Here is an 18,862-nt window from a genome sequence, read left to right as displayed (position 1 = left end):
TGTGAAAAAACAGAAACAAAACAAAAGGTGGACAATGTATCTTAGACTCAAAAAATCTGTGGTTTTTTGATCTGTGCATTTTTATTATGTGCACGTGTTCTCGCAATGAAACGTTTCCACTTGGCACCAAAACAAATGTATTAGAAATTTCGAGTGACTAAAATTTCGAATTACAGTCGGTAGCAGGTGGGGCCACACAAGGGGCGGGTCTAGGCAGATGAGGGCTCGAGCGTGCTTTCCTGCGCCACAGCATTGGCTGGTCTTGAGGAAGAATAGCCCCCAGGACTTAGAAACATCAGGATGTCCCTCTCTCCCTGCCACAATTTTTTCGGTAGCCCTTGGACACACTCAGGTCCACCTTGGCCGTGGGGCTGGGTTTTTAACGCTCTGGATTTTAGGTCGCCCGCTGCACTGTTTTATCTTAGGATTTAATCCCTGGAAACCATTCTTTACAAAGAGGTGATGAAATAAACCCTCGCTGAGGAACGGAGCCTGCGGGGCTTCCTCAAGTCCTGACTCGGGGCTGGGTCCTGTCACCGTCGCGGATGGGCCTGGGCAGCTGTCATTTTGACCCGTGTGCTTCACTGGTCTGCCGTTGTGTCATTGCAGTAACCAGTTAGCCTGGAGGGACGTCCAGCACCTGCTGGTGAAGACATCCAGGCCGGCGCATCTGAAAGCCAATGATTGGAAAGTCAACGGTGCAGGTCATAAAGGTGCGGTGGCCGGTCCCGTTGGGCTGGGCGGGGACCGGTCAGCCCGTCCCGGAGGGCCCACTGGGGTGACCTGATGGAATCTCTATTAAGGGGTGCCAGGAGCTTCTCAGAAAGAATCCCCAAATCCTCAAAGAATCCCAAGAGTGAGAAGTATGTAGCTAGAGATTTTTAAAAAGTATCCTGGACATTAAGAAAAAATCCTAAGATCGATAGAATCCAGGGTTCCCGAAACATCAGGACTTTTGCCATCCAGAGACCACCTGTAGCAAGTATTGATGTAATAGTTCTCTTTACACTGACTTGCATTTTTCTTTACATAGAGATCTATGTTTTAAAAGGAAACTTTATTATATCTACCTAATCACGGGTTTGATGGATATTTTTATTTTTTTTAAATGCACATCAAAACAAATCCATGACAATTAAGATAAATAATGTTTGTTTGTATGCCACCTAAGGGCATCTTGCATTCTTAGTCCTGAGTAGCTTTATGATTTTGAAAAGTGCCCTCGGTTTCCTTATCTGTACAGTGAGGACACTGAGATAGTTATGTATGTTACTTTCTAACCATGAAACTTCTGTCTGTGTTACAGAAGTAACTCATGGAACAGCACAGCTTCTTTCCCCAACCCAGCCTGGTACAGACCTGGGTTCCATGAAATCAACCCACGGTCAGGGCTGGTAACCAGATATTTGGAGCCTCTCGAGCAGATAATTATAGGACTGTGCCACTGGCTTTGTTTGTCTGGCTTCTTACCAGAGATCCTTAAAAAAGATTTACATTCGGTCCAGGTATGTTAGGGAGGACTTCTTTTTCCTTTTCTGAAGCTCGGGCCCAACTATTTCGACACCGAGCCTAATACTACTCTCTGTAAAATATAGGGCAAGCGTTGTCTCTGTAAGTTCCAAGGGACATTCCTTCTAATAAGAAAGCCATTGATCAGGCCTCATGCATTTGTCTTGCAAGAATGTTGGTGGTAGTGGTATATGCTGTAACAAGAGCTGACCTACATTTCAATGTCGGCCTAATTAAATAGGAAAATAGATTGTATCTCGTTCTTGACCCTGCCTCTTAAATTAAACTTTGAAACTCTCCTGCCGTGCCCAGATAAACACTGGATCGGGCCAACTCACAAGCCCTCCTGGTCTGCATTCTGAGCAATGCCACTTTCCCAGAATACCCTGGGAATTGAGCAGGCAAAGAAAATGGTAAAAAAAAAAAAAAAAAAAAAAAAGGATGAGCCCGGCCTTGCTTTCTGATTTATTACACATTGTGGTCTCATGAATCAAAGGGTCTCAGGTTTTTGTTTCTCTGGTCTGGTTTATGATTCGAGGAGCTCAGATGTTGACAAGTCCCTTCCGTGGGGGGGAACCCATCCCTGTCCCCCAAAAAAGAAAGTACTAGGCCCTCTCAACACTTTTTTCCGATTCTGCACCAAAATGGGCCACGTGTCCTGGCCCGCATTCCTGACTTGAAGGACTAGAGGCCAGGGGGAGGCTAAAGCAGCTGGGATCTTGGAGCAGTCCTCCGAAGGGCTACAACCTGGGCTTTCCAGGAGATGGCCCATGTTTCTGCCCCCCGTCAGTGACACAGGTGGTCTGTCCCAGGACCGTGGCAGTCATGGACCCGGTGCCCCGCGTGGGAGCCTAGCAGAGTGCGACAGCCCAGCCTTGCTCCATTCCTGGGGGCAGGGGGTCTGAAGGCTCTGTCTTTTCAGTCAGCCATCTCTATGGATTCGGCCTGGTGGACGCAGAAGCCCTGGTCATGGAGGCGAAGAAGTGGACGGCAGTGCCCGCCCAGCACATGTGTGTCGCCACCACGGACAAGAGACCCAGGTGAGGCTTGGCTCAGACACCACGTGGCTTATCAGGACTGTCAGTGTGGATCCGACTATGCTGTAAGGTACTGCAGGGGGAGGTGTTCACACTCGTGTTCCCGTGCCCATTGGTGCGCACACGTGTGTGTGTGTGTGTGTGTGTGTGTGTGTGTGTCGGGGGGGTTGTGCATGATAGTATGTGTATAGACGTGTCTGCGTTTTCTCTTACGGATTCTGGAGCTGGAAAAGAATCACTCCTTAACTCGTGGCTCTTTTGAGGCCTTTTCCTGTCAATGATTGATCTCCCCGTAGTAGGGACTCAGACGGCCCATAGTCCCTCGCATTAGACATTCTTACCGGGACTATTTAGCGCAGCCGACCAGACCGGCGATCAGGCGTGCCCAGGGGGGTGAAACCAGCAGCACAGAGGAGTGACCTCTCCGTCAGGTGGGAGCCCTAGCTGCAGCCCGGTCCTGCCTGTCCCGAGAGCCCGCCGTGTGACTCCTTCAGCCATGAGCAGGACAGGCAGCATCTGCCCCTTCCCGATGCAGAAGGGGGTTATTATCCAAAGTGCAGAGCACTTTTCCTCTGTATCACTTGAATCTGGACTTTAATAACCTTCTTGAGGCTTAAGCACCGGGGTTTTTTAACAAGCCTTGAGCCATGTGCTGTAGGACGCTGGCTTCTCCTTTCTGCACCGTTCAGACACTCCCAGCAACGCCTTTTGTAGTGAGTTGTTCTAAATCGGATACATTTGTTCATTGAAATTTTTGTTAAAAAACAAACTAACAAAAACAGCTGCAAAGTAAATCAGATAGCAAGAACCCGACTCCATTAGGAGAAGAAATCAGATTATTCTTCTGAATTCTGCCATTGCCACTATACTTTTTAAGAAGGAGAATGGTGTTTCTCTAGGCCTCAATATCTGATAAAGAATGGAATGCTTTTTTTTTTTCTAGCTGTAACTATTTATTACCTTTGGGAAAATGTGCGTTTGGAGAAAGAAATGTTGCAGTGATTAAAAGTGACCCTCGCTTTATCAGCAAATGCAGCTCACTCCCTTTGATACTCCTCTTCTTTAAAAGCACCTACCTCTTATAATATGTTCTTTTGCCATAAAATGTTGAGGAAAATGTATCTCCCTGCCACCTGGCCTGCAGTAGGAATTCAGAAAGTGTTTGTTGCATAGGTAGCCAGGAAAGGCGCTTTTGAAAAACTGCATTTGCATCCTGCTGCTAATTGTGAAGGCTGACTGCTGGGTGAGCCCTCCCAGGCCTGATGGGCCAGTAGGCAGGCAGCAGATCTCAATCATGACGTTTTCAAGCATTGTCTTCTCTGGGGAGCCTTAGTCTGTCAATTCAGAAGAAAGTGGGAGGTTCTCTGAGATCTAGAAGGCCTTTTGCTTTCTTTTGTTTTGCTTGTTGGAAAATGCCCGGCAGATGGAGAATCAGACTCCAGGTAAGGGGATGCTGGGCTCCTGGGAGCTGGGTCCTGCCCCATGAGGCCGCCACGTCCAGGCCCACCTCCCTCCCACTGGTCTCCCCATCAGGGCGGCTCCTGAATGAAGCATTCTTCTCCTGCCAGAAATAGTTTTAAGATGGTAGAGTGGTGCCTAGGTGGCGAAGGGTTGTTTTTATTTTTATTTTATTTTGTTTTTTAAGTGAAAGCACACAGAGTCTAGACAGCACAGGTTGAGGGAACCGGCCGTAACATACAGTATGACATTGTTCCTGTCCTTTGAGGGAAGAAAGGACTCTGCAAATTCCAACAGAGGGGAAGAATCAGACTTCTGTTTCGGAAGAAAAATTATCTTTACATTTAGCGGTTTGAGGCTCTTTCTAGAATATTCGGCCAGCCCGCTATCCCAAAGCCCTTGCTTCACTGCACACTTGATTGTTCCCAAGGACATAAGGGCCTCCAGATAGAGAAAGAGAGGGAGAGGGGGAGAGAGAGAGAGAGAGAGCCTCTTTATCTGGCCATCCGTGTGTACCTGTATAAGTGGTATGTTTACCTCTTTCCTCTTGGGGGGAGGAGAAGGGCCACTCCGGTGTGGTGAAGCTCAGGGAACTGTGTTCATGGAGCGTCAAGGATGGATGCCCTAGAGGAGGTTGTGGCCACATCTGCCATTTTTACAGTAATGTCCTACGGAGTGCGAGTCAGAGGGCCTGGGTGTTGATGGTCACATGCCAGGGCAGGAACGAAGAGCAGTGACCTCTCCGTCCTCTCCTGCCCTTCAGCCCCAATCTGACCTTCCTCTCCTGGGCTAGGTCACAGCTCAGGGAGATAGTTCTCACAGCCACACAGGAGGAATCCATGGGTCACCCCTTCTGCAGAGCTCACCTGCTGCCCCAACCTGTGCTCAGACACGAGCATGGCACCCACTGGGCCCCGAATGACCACGCAGGCCCTGTTGGTGTTCCTCTCCTGGACCGCCCTGTCCGATGCCACCCCCAGCCCAAGTCACACAGGCTAAAAGGAGCAAGAAGACCAACAGCACAGGAAAGACCACAGCGGAGGGAAGCCGGGCTGCCACTGCAGACACACGAGAAGGGCCCCATCAGGAAGCAGCTATGACTGATTCTCTTTAATTTAAAGAAAAGCAATACAGGGACCCCAAACAGTAGGTCAGCATTTCCACTCTGGACACTGTACATCCAAAGACTGTGGGGTTTGCGGTGTAGCCTGTCTCTGTCTAGATCTTCCTCCTGACAGAGAATTAGAAGTCCCTTGGAGTCTGGAGAAGGTCAGGGAGCCTGTCTGGAGAGGTGGGGAGAGAGGGGACTGCAAGGGTGGGGGTGGTGAGGAACGAGAGGGGCCAGACCCCTTGTTCCAAGGTGCAGCCAGATCTCGCTGAGCCATCTCTTCACGGCCTGTCACCCCCTGACCCCAAAACAGACTGAGCCCCCCCAGAACAGAGGCCACGGTGTCTGGCCCAGCTCTCCAGCACCCACAGTGCATCATGGGAGCTGTCCGTGAATGCTAAATCTTCATGCACAACAAGGGGGAAATCTGCAACTTGACAGGTACTCTTGCAAAAGAGAATGCCTGGTAACATTCCAGAACGTGTAGGAGAGATCCTTACCTAGTCTTGGGCACAAACGGATTTCAGTCTGCTTACAACTTTTCTATTGCCTGAGCAAAATTACTATGTCTGTGTGTCAGAATAGGATCAAATTGATACTTAGAACCTTTCTAAAACTGGAAAAGAAAATCAAGGTCAGTATCATTCCTATAAATGAAAAAAAAAAAAAGGTCCAGCCATTAAATATCTTTGTTGACCCTTAGGATGTTTCTAGCCAACACTTCCCTTGTGTCTTTAAAAATCCAGACTCCCATGAAACGTTGTCTGACATCCCTGACTCTCTACTCCCTGCTGGAAACACAGCAACAACAGCAGAGTCTCTTCAAACAGGAAGACCTTATCTAGTTCTCTTTAGTTTTCGTGGGTTTTGGAAGGTTAACCGTCCAGACAGGGTTTATGACTTAGTGTGGTTGGTCTTTTATTTAAAGAACTCACACGACCCAAAAATATACTTCAGTCCTGAAGGCTTTGAATATTAAGAATCATCTGTAGGCCAGACCATATATTTATAGATGTTCAAGAATTAACTATGGATTAAGCACATTAATTTCATTAAACCAGACCACATGCGGTGGTCACTTTGTAACAAGTCTACTTATAAATACGTAGGGAAGCATGATGGATAATGATCATCATCAGGTACTTACCATGTGCCAGACATTGTACTCACACATTCAGAGCACCCACCAAGGGTGTGGAGTTTGGACACGATTTTCCCCCCATTTATATATTGAAGAAACTGAGGCACAAAGGAGTCGAGGAGTAGACTGGGGCTGAGCTGCTACCCCAGGCTGCCTGTCTCCGGAGCCCACCTTGCCTCCCCTGGGAAGGAGCACATCACGGGAACTCAGGCAGGACCGAACCAAATGGAGTGACCTGCACATTCTCCAGGAGACACCTTCCCCGTCTTCCCTTTGCGTCCCCAGCCGGCTATGCACACCGGCCCTGAGGACAGGAGATCACCTTGGCTCTGGCTGCTGGGAAGTTCCTCCAGCCTTGGCCAGCTGCCAGCACCCCAGAGGTCAGGCCCAGGTGTCTTGTCTAGGCAAGCGGGCAAGGCCACATGGCTCCTGTGTCCCGATGGGGACGACCTGTGCGGCTGGGACCCACAATGGCCCAACTTCACACAGCCTGGCTTAGCATCTTTTCACAACCTAAAAGCCCCCTTATCTTTGGGCTCTGGCACTACTGTGCAGGACGTCCCCACACCCCACCCAGCAACTCTCTCCAGGACATCTCACAGTGCGCACTCCTGGATACCATACGAGGCCCTTGCTTCTGGCTTCTTCCACCGTGTCATTCTTACATAGGGCATGGCTGGGTATCCTAAGAAAACTCACGCTCTGCTGTCCTGCTCTGGGTGGTGGTGGGGTGACCATACCTGAGTCCATATATTTGTCTTGCCTCCTGCCACCCCTGGAGACACTTGGTGAATGTTAGCAAGCTGCCTGTTTTCCTACAGCCCTTGACCTGCCAAGTTCATTTTTTGCTGCAAACCTGTTTCCCCCAAATTATAAATGCAGCTTACTTCAAAAATTAATATCTGAATTTGAATAATACAGCCAGTTCTCATTATGCACGGTAGTTACATTCTGTGAAGTCACCGCAAACACTGAATTCGCAAATACAGAACCATCGCTGCTGGGGGACCTCCGGGGTTAGTTTCCTGCGAGCCTCTGCTCACAGCATTTTTGTCAACTGATCCATACATAACTTTGCTTTATGTGGGTTTCTGTTTAAAAGCATTTGATTTACTATCTATGCCTGATTCACTAACGTTGACCGTCAGGCCAACAGCACTGCAACTCCTGTCTGTGCGAAGCTCCTCCGACAGACGTGTTTTCTCTGTAAGGCGCATCTCGGCTTTCCAGCGCTTAACGAAACCAGACGGCTCCTCGGCAGTGTGCTTCAGAGCCATTCTAAGCAATGAAACCACCAACAAAAGAAAGAAAAATGTGAAAAAAACGTGGCATTAAAAATAGATCATAGGAAGGACACTGGTTCACGGTATGAGAGCTGAAACCGGGAGGCAGAGTGTCACCTTGTTTGGCCTCACCTGGGAACGTGTTTACTGGGCAACTCCACTATCTTGCAGTTCTGCATCTAACCACAGGTGATCACAAAAGCACCCCAGGTGCTGATTGAGGTGAATTTGTAAATACGGAATCGTGAATAATGAGAATTGCCTGTGTATCGTATTGTCTTTTTCGCTCCCCATCAGATCGAATCCTAGAGCTGGATGGGATGGGTAGAGCCAGCTAATTCAGCCCCTTGTTTTGCACAGAAGAAAAAAAAGCATATAAATTTAAAGACTGTGTATTAAAACACCTTACAACTTAATCACGAACAGCATGTCTCGATTAATGTACTGGATTAGCCTCTTTTTTTTCTTTTTAAATTTTATTTCTAGCCTAAATGATGTGCTGTAGTTTCATGATCGAAAGGAATTTCACGTAAGGAGAACCCTAATGTCAGCGATGTGAATAACAAGTGTACGGAATCTGTCTACCTCAGACTCTATGACCATTCTGTCGAGAATGTTCATCCTAGAACACCGATCTAAGAGGTGACCCTGGAGCTTCTTACTGTCCCCATTCAGATCACTTTGTGTTCTCCAACAGAGTCAGTTGCTTTCATAGAGTTTAATTGAACAAGTCTGTCCCAGTTAGCCCCTCTCCACTCCACTTATTACCCTTTAGAAGGTCTGCGAAAGGGTTTCCTGGTTGACATTCTGGTTCTTTCCACTGTAATGGTCCTGGGCTTTGCAGCAGCCTCATCTTCCCAAGACGGATGCCAAATACGGTAGGGGGAAGGGCACCCCTGCCTTCCTTCCGATTCTCGTGGGTGTCCCACTCAGCACTATCTCAGAATTGTCTAATGAGGACCTGGACTGCTCTTGCCCCGAGCCCTGCAGCTTGGGAAGGTGGCATTACCCTGGAAATGCTCTGTGCCAGACCACAGATCTGCCCTGGTAACTGAGCTGGGGAGAGGTCTTCAAGGTGGGAGTGAGAAATACTGGCTTGTCCTGGGTTCCCAGCCAGGGCAGAAAGACAAGCGCAACAACGGAGGGTTCCCACTGATAAGCTACCGATCCGCCTCCCTCCTTGCTTCCCCCGCCACTTGGTTTGTAGGTCTCCCCCAGTTCTGAAAGCTCACCTTACACCACTTTGCCTTTACAAAAGTCTTAGTGCCTAGAAGAAATCGGATGAAGATTTCTGCTTTTACCCAAAAAAGGAACAGAAAACAAAAATAGCGTTCAGCATGGGTTTGGCAGCGAGCTGTGTGTGATAAAGGCAGCAAGTGCCTGAGCGGCGAGAGTGGCGCCCCCAAACTCGGTCCCCGGGAACTACACCCAGCATCTCAGCATCAAGCCGCCAGAGCTTTGAACAGTGTCTGCGGGCATCTGTGCTTTAGCTCGGTTTATTCTGTGCCTCCGTTAGCAGGATGTGTCCTAAGGTATCAGAAAAGCGAAAGAGAAGTTACTTTTTAGCATCTGGGAACGCTCACACGTTTTTCCCCCCATATAAATGAAGGGTAATTGCTTCTTTGTTTTCTGCCTTCGCTCTCAACTTGGGAAAGGTTTCATAGGAATGCTCTACTTTCAGAGAGCAGGGAAAACCCGTCCTTGAAAATATTTATCTTTGGCTCTGGATTTCACTCTGATGCCAGAAGAGCCTGAGTTTTGTGATTTGGCGAGGGCCTCGAATTGAGTTGATGGGGATCTTGTTTCTACACATTTACAAGATAGCAGATGCTGTTACACTGGAGAGAGGTAGGAGGTCGAAGGAGTCGCGGTCCGGAGCTACTAGGAAGTTATTGTCAATGCCTGTCGCTGGGAACCCTCCACCCCCTCAGGACAAGCGAGCTGTTTAAGAGACTTCAGGATGAAAGAGGAACATCTGGAGTATCAGTAATTAAGTCTGAAATGTGGTTCAACAGGAAGTGACAAGTCTGTCCTCAGAGATCGGTTCAAAGTAGGGCAGTCTCCATAGTTTAAATATCACTGGGTCTGGAGGTAGGTCTTGTGGGATTTTTTTAACCCCTTGGGTTCCTTTAGGGTCCTAGGAGGACGGCCTGGCGTACACCGACAACAATTCCAGAATTTAATCACAGTGGAACATTTTTAGTTACCCTTGGGAACTTGAAGATCTTTCTTAGTCAGTTTTCATGGTTGAAGTACAACCTAGCCATGTTCGTGGGACAAAGATAATCCCCGCGTGTTGTTTAAAAAAATAAACCAGCCTTGCAGTCGACTTGTATTTTCTGTGTTATCTTTGAAATAACTGTAGGATGGGGAATAACTTCGCCCCCCCCCCCATGGTTTCTCTTTCCTTATAAAGTGATGGCTTTTAATATTTGGCTTCCCCTCTACTTTTTTTTTTTTTTTTAATTATGCTATGTTAGTCACCATACAGTACATCATTAGTTTTTAGGGCTCCCCTCCTCTACTTGGAGTTTCTATCCAAAATACAGAAAAATTTCAGCTTGACTATCCTGAAACATTTTCAAGTCTCCCCCCATCCCCCTCCTTTTTTTTTTTTTTAAGGAAATGTAAAAGCTCCTGATTTAGAATATTAGGTTGTTTGTTCCAACAGGAGCAGAAATAAAATGTGGGGAAGGCTGTCTACATGTAAAGAGGGTAACAGCTCACTGTCCGTGAGTGGCAGTCCCGGGCTCCCCACCCTCCCCTAGAACTTGGCACAAATGAGGGGGTCTGGTGGCCTGTAACTGTCGAGTTCATAAGAACTAATTGTTATAATTAGCCTTGTTCCCTGGAGGAAGGGACTGCTAGCCCCCCAGCTGAGGGTTATGTCTTAGCTTTGAAAATCTAAGCAGGCTAGGCTTTAACCCCTGAAGGAGCTGTGGGCTGCCCACCCCCAGCCAGCCACCCCCCTAGCAGCTATACAGTAGACCAACCCAGCTTTCTGACCTCGGGTGGCCTCGCAGCGAGAGTCCCTTAGCAAACATAAGAGTGTCAAATGCAAGAAAGCTTTTAATAATCTCACGGAGTATTTAATACTCCTTGAGATGTTTTCTTTTTCTCATGACGTCAACAGATTAGCCAAGCCACAGGGAGGTGGGCAGGTGAGGGCTGGGTGGGGTTGCAGTTTCTCGTACCCTGTTGCTGGTCTCTGAAATCCTGTGCCTTATTCTTAGGATTAAGGATTCCTCGATGGGATTTCAGGTCCATTTCTAGGTCAGAGTGATTGTGCCTCCCCACTGGCCAAAGGTGTGAGGAGGAATGGGGCAGGTTTTTAAAACTCTGTGATGGCTTTGTTTCTGCTTTAACTTGATCTTCTTCTTGGGCCCAGGAAAGAGTCTGCATCTGCCAGAGTGGGGGGCCTGCTAACCTGTAAACACAGACAGCAAAGTTTGGGAGAAGGCAGTGAAAGAAGTCAGCATCTCTAAATCAATTTATGATGCATGCAAATCATGTTTTCAAATATTTACAGAGTCTCTGAGGGAATTACATCACTGTTTATAGCTGTTTTGATTGTTTTTTTATGACTCAGGCCCGGTAGAGCCAAGCAATGTAATTCCTGAGAGATGCTGAGCCTACGCTTCGAGCCTCCCCTCCTGAGCGGAAAGTCGGGGCATAATGAGCAAAGCGCTCCCCGTAATAAACCGAGCGCTGGCTGAGCAGTGGGGAATTATTAATGGGCTGCTGGGCGGCAGGAGATCGTTCCTCAGTTTACAAGTGGTGTGGGCGAGCTGCGGTGGCCCAGGAGAGACGGGAGTGCCCAGCCAGGATGCAGGTGCGGCTTTTGTATCTACCTCCTCTCGGGAGGGTTAGAAGATTCTGGCGGAACTAACTCGGGAATGATTGGGACTTGATGCTTATCCTCAGATTTCGGATTCCATCCCATGTGGTAAAACTGCCTTGACTTTGTTAAGAAAATTGTCAGAGGACAGGAGAGGGAGGGGACCCCGGTCTGCATGCATGGCAGTAGGGAGTGGACCAGCTCCTGTCCATCCTCCGTGACTCTGGTCCAGTCACTACAGCCTTGACCGGTGCATTTAGCACAAGAGCCCGCTCTGGCCCCGGGGAACCTTGTCGATCTCCTCTTCCTCAGTGTCTTGAACACAAATAAGGATCCACATCCAGCATCCTGGCGGGACAGTGTGGCACAGTGGAGGCAGTGAACTTGAACCTCATATTCCAGCTCTGCTTCTCAGTAGCTCTGTGACCTTGCACTTGATCCTTGACCTCTTTCTGGACTTAATGGATTAATCCTTGTAAAGTCTCAGACTAGTGTCACGTCTAGTACCCGGCATGCGGTCCGCTCAGGAGATGTTTGCTGTTATTATTCATCATTGTGACTTATATCATCAAGGCCAGGCGTTGAAACAACGTAGTAGGGTTTTAAAGCCTTGCTCACCCCCAGCAGTTGAGGCCATGAACTGATCAAAGGCTATTTAGAGAGCAGCCGGCTCCTGGGCACTGAGGGGGCTAATCACTGGGTATGTTAGCTGAGTTTGTATGAGAAGCCGTTCTTTAAATCTCTAAGCAAGTTTCAGAACAGCAAACATCTTCTGGTCTGGCAAGATAGCTCCAATGGGAGCATGCAAGAGTAGGGCATCCGAGAGGGGCTGGAGATGTCCCTGGGGGTCCCTGGGAAGGCCTGGATGCACTGCCGACCTGCAAGACTAGGAGCTTCTGGAGTCGAGTCCTGAGCCCCTTCCTCCTTTCCCAGGAGCATCCCCGTGGTGCAGACGCTTCGGACCACCACCCTGACCACTGCCTGTGCCGACCACTCAGACCAGCGCGTGGGCTACCTGGAGCACGTGGTGGCTCGCATCTCTATTTCCCACCCGCGCCGGGGAGACCTCCAGATCCACCTCATTTCTCCCTCGGGAACCAAGTCTCAACTCCTGGCAAAGAGGTAAGGCCGGGCTGGCCTAGCAGGGCTGGGGTGGGGGGCTGGGGCTTATCAGGAGGGCCCATCCAGCCTGAGGTCACAGCCAACCCGTAGGGCACCCAGGCGGGTTGGTTCTTCCAGCAGCTTCCTCTTGGAGACGTCTGTTCACACGTACAGGCCGCCAACCTGAAACGTGGCCTTCAAAACCATCCTGGAAAACATTCGTTTCCAGGCAGGACTGACAAGGGTTTGTGGTTGCTTTGTTTAACGGAGAGGTTTACGGAGTGCCGGCTCCGACTTACTTGCTCTTACAAGGGCACAGATGATCGTTTTTATCGTATTCATTCGGCATCTGACATGGGAACACGTATCGGAGGAGGACTGCCTCGCCCCCCGAAGCTTCCGCACGGCCGTCCAGTTGTACGTAGCGCTGTTGAACTTGTGTGGGCAGGAGGCACTGCGGGAGCCATGGCTTGCGTGGGGGCCCGGAGGCTGCTCTCGGCAGGAGTCTCACGCATGCGCCTGCGAGGCTCCCTGCTTAGCCAAGGCCCGAGAAACAGGCTCTGAATTCTGGAGCTACACATACAGTTCACGGAAAGCCATGGAGCCTTTTCTTCCACAAGGTCAGACTCAAGGAGAAGTGCTTGGGTACATTCATGCCAGCAGGTAGCTGACATGAAGGGATTTGTGGGAGCTTGGGGGAGGGGGAGACAGACTGGGGTTAAGAGGCAGAGGGAAGCGAAAGGTTTCAGGACAAGCTAGCATTTCCAGCTTCTCTTGAAAAACAGCTGGCAATTGAACTGTGTCCCCCGCCACCTCAGGGGGTACCCTGCCTCTGCCCGTCCCTGTGCCCTGGGCTGTGGCCCCACTCCCTGCTTGCCCACGCTGGGCCCGCTTGACTCATTCGGGTTACCTGCCTGGGGTGGCAGCCGTAGTTGGGCTGTAGGGTGCAGAAATGGGGGTCGCGTGAATGCTTCCGGTCAGGACCCAGCAGGAGTTGCCCTTTATCTTAGCCCCCTTCCACCCCACCCCTACTTGGCAGAAGACAGAGAGATGGGCCTGCTGCGAGGACAGGCAGATGCAGGCCTTTGTCTGAAGGAGTGGGGAGCCATGCCCTGCCCTCCTATCCCGGCCCGGTGGCTCTGCCCCGCAGAGGGGCAAGCAGGCAGTGGCCAGCGGGCCAGCCCTGAGTTTGTCATCGGTGCCCTGGAACCAGCCCTGCGACCAGATCCTGGCTTCATGGGTTCCCAGGGCTTGGCCATCAGGCTCAGACCCTACCCGGTTAGTTTCCACCCTCGTAGCACAAGAGCCACAGGGGGCGTCTCTCCCTCCTGAGGGTGGGCCTGGACCACCCTCTGCCTCTGTCTGGAGGAGACAAGAATGGCTGTGAGTGGTCTGGGAGTGCCACCTGGCAGGACAGAGCCTTATGCTCTTTTGCATCCGGAGTTGCAATTACTGTTACTGGCACTTCAAGAATTTCATCTAACAGGCCAGATTTCCAGCATTCCTTCAAAGATCGGAGGTCCTCTGATGCGGGCTCTCGTGTCCTGTGCAAACTCCAAGCTGGAGCTGGACAGATGGGCAGGTCAGCTTCAGGCACGCGAGCCAGGCACAGGCTCCACTTCTCTGGGCTCCCGCAGGGGTCACCTCCCTGGAGCCCCGTTTGCTCCAGGCTAGAGGCCAGGAGGCATCTGATGTGGTGAGCCCTGACGTTGAGCCAGGAACGGGGAACAGGCATCAGATGGTGACCTGGGTTGACCGAGAGCCGCCGAGAGGCTTCGAGGTTGGGGCAGCAGGTCGTGGGCCCGCGGGGCAGCCATGACCTGCAAGGACCAGCACCGAGATGGGCTTTGGAGCCCAGAGACTCGAGCTGCTTCTACCCCTGCTCCTTCCCTTCCCAGCGGGGCACCCACGAGCCAGCCACTTCTCCTGTCTTTACTCCTCACCTCTGGAAATGTCACTTTACTCCTGTCGCAGTCAGGATTGCTACAGGAACTGGCTATGATGATGCAGATGAAAATGCCTGGCACGGGCAGCTGGCTTCCTGTCCTGTCCCACTTCCATCCATCTACCTGACCTGGAAGAACCTTCCAGCACCCCAGCATCCCTCCTGGCTTCCTTGCACTCTGTTTTTCCTTCCCTTCTAAACTCCATCCTACTTCGGCCTACCATGAGCCCCTCATATGAGAGAGAGTGGGTCCTGCCAAGTTCGTCGGGTTCCTGACGACCCGTGTGCTATTCCTGTGCCCTCAAGCACTTTAAACCTGCCTTACAGCCACTTGGCAATCTTCTGAGTCTTGGGAATTTGTTTTTTTCCCAAGGCACAGATTTTGAGATTCTATCAAGAGTTTATATCTGGGGATCTATCACCTTCTCCTTTCCTTCACATCTTGCTCAATTTGGCACATTTTCAGGTTGCCAGATTTTTTTCACTGAGAGTTAAGCGGACATTTGTTAAGTATTTTGGCCCTTAAAAGACAGTTTGTCTTCGTTCTGTCCCATGCATTGTGTTCGGCTTGGCATCATGTGTGAAAATCAGCCCTGACCTTTGCAGTTTCTTGGCAGAAAGGACAGGCTGTGCCCGTCCCCCTCACTCTTCCCCACGCAGGGAACGTTCTCTCGATAAGATAAGCATGTTTAGGCACCTGTTGGATGTTCAGAGAACACCCAAATCAGGAATCCAATCTTACATCACACAGAACGTGCATCTGAACTTCCGACGAGCAATAAAGAGCCCTTGGGATAAGACCCTGTCCCAAAAGAGAGATGCACAGTTAGACAGGGAGGGAAGAAGAGAGAACTGGAGATTGCTCCCCGGGTGTTGGAAGGAAGAGGGCGCCCGTGAGTTGCTTCCTGTTTCCTGCTCGCGTCAAACAAGAGAAAGAGGATCTGGGCTGAAGTCCCAGTCTGGAAAGACCTTGGGGTATGGAGGCTCATCAGAACCCCCGAGGGGGCGGCTCGCTGAGGGGAGGGAGCTCCTGCACCTCCCCACGCTGCACCCAGGGGTGCCTGCTGCACGTGCTGGAAGACAGCCAGGCCCGTTCGTTATGTCGTCTCCCCCAGCTGCCCCTGTTGAAGCTCCGTTAAGCCCTGGAGAGCTGCACATGTTTCCTTCTTTGTATCTCCTGGAGAAGAGCACACAAGAACTGGCTCGAAGACAGATGGGAAGGTTTCATTCGGTCCACAAGCCAGCATTTTAGAAAGGCTTCCTTTGTGATGCCCCTGGGGCATGTGGCCTGGCCTCCGTCTGCTTTTGTGCACCCGGACAATGGGGTATGGGCTCTGGACGATCACTGCTGGGGTAGGAAGGGACCACACAGCTTCTGAAGGAATATTTGGGGTGGGGAGGTTTGAGGGCCTTCCTTGGTAACCTCTTAAGTACTACCTGGTGCTGGAAAGAACAAGAACAGGGGTCAGAATGCCCTCAAGTGAGTCCCAGCTCGGCCAGTTACTGGCTGTCGGACCTGCCACTGCTCACGACACTTGGGACCTCTCTGTCTATAAATGAGGATGGCAGGAGGGAGACCATTGCTGGCTGAGTCCCTGTTGGGCACCTGTGAGTCCTGCCAGTCTGCCTGCCTCTCAGAATATTTGGGGGACCCAATGGAAGAATGGAGGTGAAGTTGCTGGTCCGGGCTGGGTCCTCATGCAAGGGTTTGAAAGCAGTCACCTGCTTTTACCTCACATTCGCCTCAGCTGAGGGCCAGGCCTCTTTTTCTTCTATTCTCAAAGCTGCTGCCTTTGAGGTACTGTTCAGCGGGATTGTACCGTCACCCAAGGAATAATCTCGAGGTGGGAGACAGCCCTCCTCGGACCTGGTCCCCGACCCACCACTCCTTTCCCGACCCTTTTGTGTTCTCACCCTGAGTCTCCAATTGCAGATTGCTGGATCATTCCAGTGAAGGGTTTACGAACTGGGAGTTCATGACCGTGCACTGCTGGGGAGAGAAGGCCGAAGGGGAATGGACCTTGGAAATCCAAGACATGCCGTCCCAGGTCCGCAATCCAGAGAAGCAAGGTCAGTGGCTCTCGGGAATTTCACACAGCACTTCGTATCTCACCCTTTTGTTCACTCCAGACTTTTATTTAAATGTAGTGTCTCTGGTAATTCTTTTTTTTTTTTTTTTAATGGAGGCACAATTCCCCATGCAAATCCTTTTTAAAGTGTGTAAGTAAATGGCCTTCAGAACATTCCCCACTTACCTAATCCAGGACTTTGTCAACACTCCAAAGGGATGCTCTCCACACCCACGAATCAGACCCTGCGCACTCTCCCAGCCCCAGCAACCGCTAATCGACTTTCTGTCCCTATGGATTTGCCTCTTGCGCACATTTCACGTAAATGGAATCATACGATACGTCGCCTTTCGTAACTGGTTCTTCCGGTTAGCATGACGGTTTCTAGCCTCCTCCATGTTGTAGTAGGTATCCGTGCTTCATTCCCTTTCATGACTAAATACGATTGAAGTGTATGGATATGATCGTATATATAACACTGGGTTTATCCTCTCCTGAGCTGATGGACAGTTGGGTTGTTTCTACTTAATGGCTATTGTGACTCTTGCTGCTTTGAACATCCTCACGTAGGTTTTTATGTGGGCGTACGTGTCCAGTTCCCTTGGTTGTGCACCTGGGAATGGAATGGCTGGGTCGTAAGGTGATGCTATGTTTGACTGATTGAAGGACCTACAGACTGTTCTCCACAGTGGCTGTACCATTTTACATTCCTACCAGCATGATGGGAAGGGTTTAGTTTCTCTCCGTCGTCATCAACACTTGTTTTATTATTTTCATTTTCTTCTCCTTCTAGCCATCCTTGTGGGCGTGAAGCATATCTCATTGTGGTTTTGATTTGCACTAATTTCCCTAATGACTAATAATGCTGATGCATCTTTTCATGGGCCTATTGGACATTTTTACATCTTCTTTGGAGAAATGTCTATTCAGATCTTTTGCCTATTTTAAAAACTAGGTTGTTTGTCTTTTATTATTGGGTTGTAAGAGTTCTTTAACTATTCTGGTTACTAGATCCTGACCAGTTACCCGATTTGCAAATGTTCTCTTCCATTCTGTGGGTTGTTCTTTCCCTATATTGATTGTGCCCTTTGATGCACCCCCAAAGTTTTCAATTTTGATGAAATTCAGTTTATTTTTTCTTTTATAGCTTGTGCTTTTAGTGTTGTATTTAAGAAACTATCACCTGATTGAAGGTCAAGATTGAAATCCATATTCTTCTAGGAGTTCTATGGTTTTAACTCTTACACTCAGGACTTTGATCCATTTTGAATTAATTTTCCATATACTGCAAGGTAAAGATGTAGACTCATTATTTTGCGTATGACTATTTAGTTTCCCCAACACCATTTGCTTTAAAAAAAAAAAAAAGTGTTCCATCCTCCATTGGGTGATTTTGGCACCCTTGTTGAAAATTAATTGGCTATAGGTTTATGAGTTTATTTCTGGACTCTTGGGTCTAGTCTGCTGGTCTGTTCACCTGTCCCTGGGGCAGTACCACGCTGTTTTGATTACCGTAGCTTTTGTAGCAAGTTTCACCATTGGGAACTATCTCCAGCTTTGTTTTGGTGATTCTGGGTCCGTTGCAATTCCATACAAATTATAGGATCATCTTGTCGCTTTCTGGGGTTGGAGGGGAAGTAGTTGGAATTTTGATAGAAATTTCACTGAGTCTAGTTCAATTTGGGGAATATTGCCATCTTAACAATATTGAGTGTTCCAATCCATGGATATGAATGTCTTTTCCTTTATTTCGGTCTTCTTCCCTTTCTTTCAGCGTTGTTTTGTGGTTTTCAGTCCACACGTCTCGTGCTTCCCTGGTGACATTTGTCCCTCAGTATTTTGTTCTTTCTGATGCTATTGTAAATGGAAGGGGTTTCTTAATTTTGCCCTCAGATTGTTTTTTTCTCTGGAAAGGCAGTCTTTCGTCACTCTCTTTTTGGCTCATAACCATTTCTTGAAGCAGTCTTTATTAAATTCCTACTTTGGGCCAGGCACTGATGGAGGTGATGTGGATACACCGGGAGAGAAAACGAGGATAATCATTACGTCTTCTGCTGTGGTCACCGACAGCGGTCTCTGACGTCTTCATCTCTCTCTCTCTGTCAGATTCAGACTCATGGTGAAAGGCAAGGACTAGGCTCCAGTCTTGCTTCTCTGTGGAGACGTTTCCCTGAGGTTTGCTTTCACTTTTCTGTTGTTCCCAGGGGCCTACTTCTTGATCATGCTAGAACCTTCTGCCCTGTTCCTTTTCTGAATTTTTCATGAAGCACAGTTTCGGGGGATTTTTTTTTTCAACCAGGGAGAAGAAAAGAGCATTGACTTGCCTTATGTAGAAAATTGACTTTAAATGATCAAGTCATCTAAAAGGTTCCC

The 18,862-nt window shown here is 49.3% G+C and overlaps 1 protein-coding gene across 3 annotated transcripts in view; it reads left to right on the top strand.

Annotated features, from left to right (window-relative positions):
* PCSK6 (proprotein convertase subtilisin/kexin type 6) overlaps positions 1-18,862 on the top strand; it is a 183,120-nt gene that overhangs the window by 108,658 nt on the left and 55,600 nt on the right. For all 3 annotated transcript variants that reach the window (XM_045795376.2, XM_045795374.2, XM_087856718.1), the window contains exons 10-13: positions 610-713; positions 2,432-2,549; positions 12,308-12,496; positions 16,354-16,490. In XM_045795376.2, coding sequence (XP_045651332.1) covers positions 610-713; positions 2,432-2,549; positions 12,308-12,496; positions 16,354-16,490 — 548 coding nt within the window. The remainder of the gene's footprint in view (positions 1-609; positions 714-2,431; positions 2,550-12,307; positions 12,497-16,353; positions 16,491-18,862) is intronic.

Source organism: Ursus americanus, chromosome 28 (assembly GCF_024610735.1).
Source record: "Ursus americanus isolate L20-20 chromosome 28, mUrsAme1.1.p, whole genome shotgun sequence".
NCBI classification, from domain to species: domain Eukaryota; kingdom Metazoa; phylum Chordata; class Mammalia; order Carnivora; family Ursidae; genus Ursus; species Ursus americanus.
The sequence above is the reverse complement of the archived record's forward strand: the minus strand, read 5'-3'. Positions and strand labels throughout refer to the sequence as shown.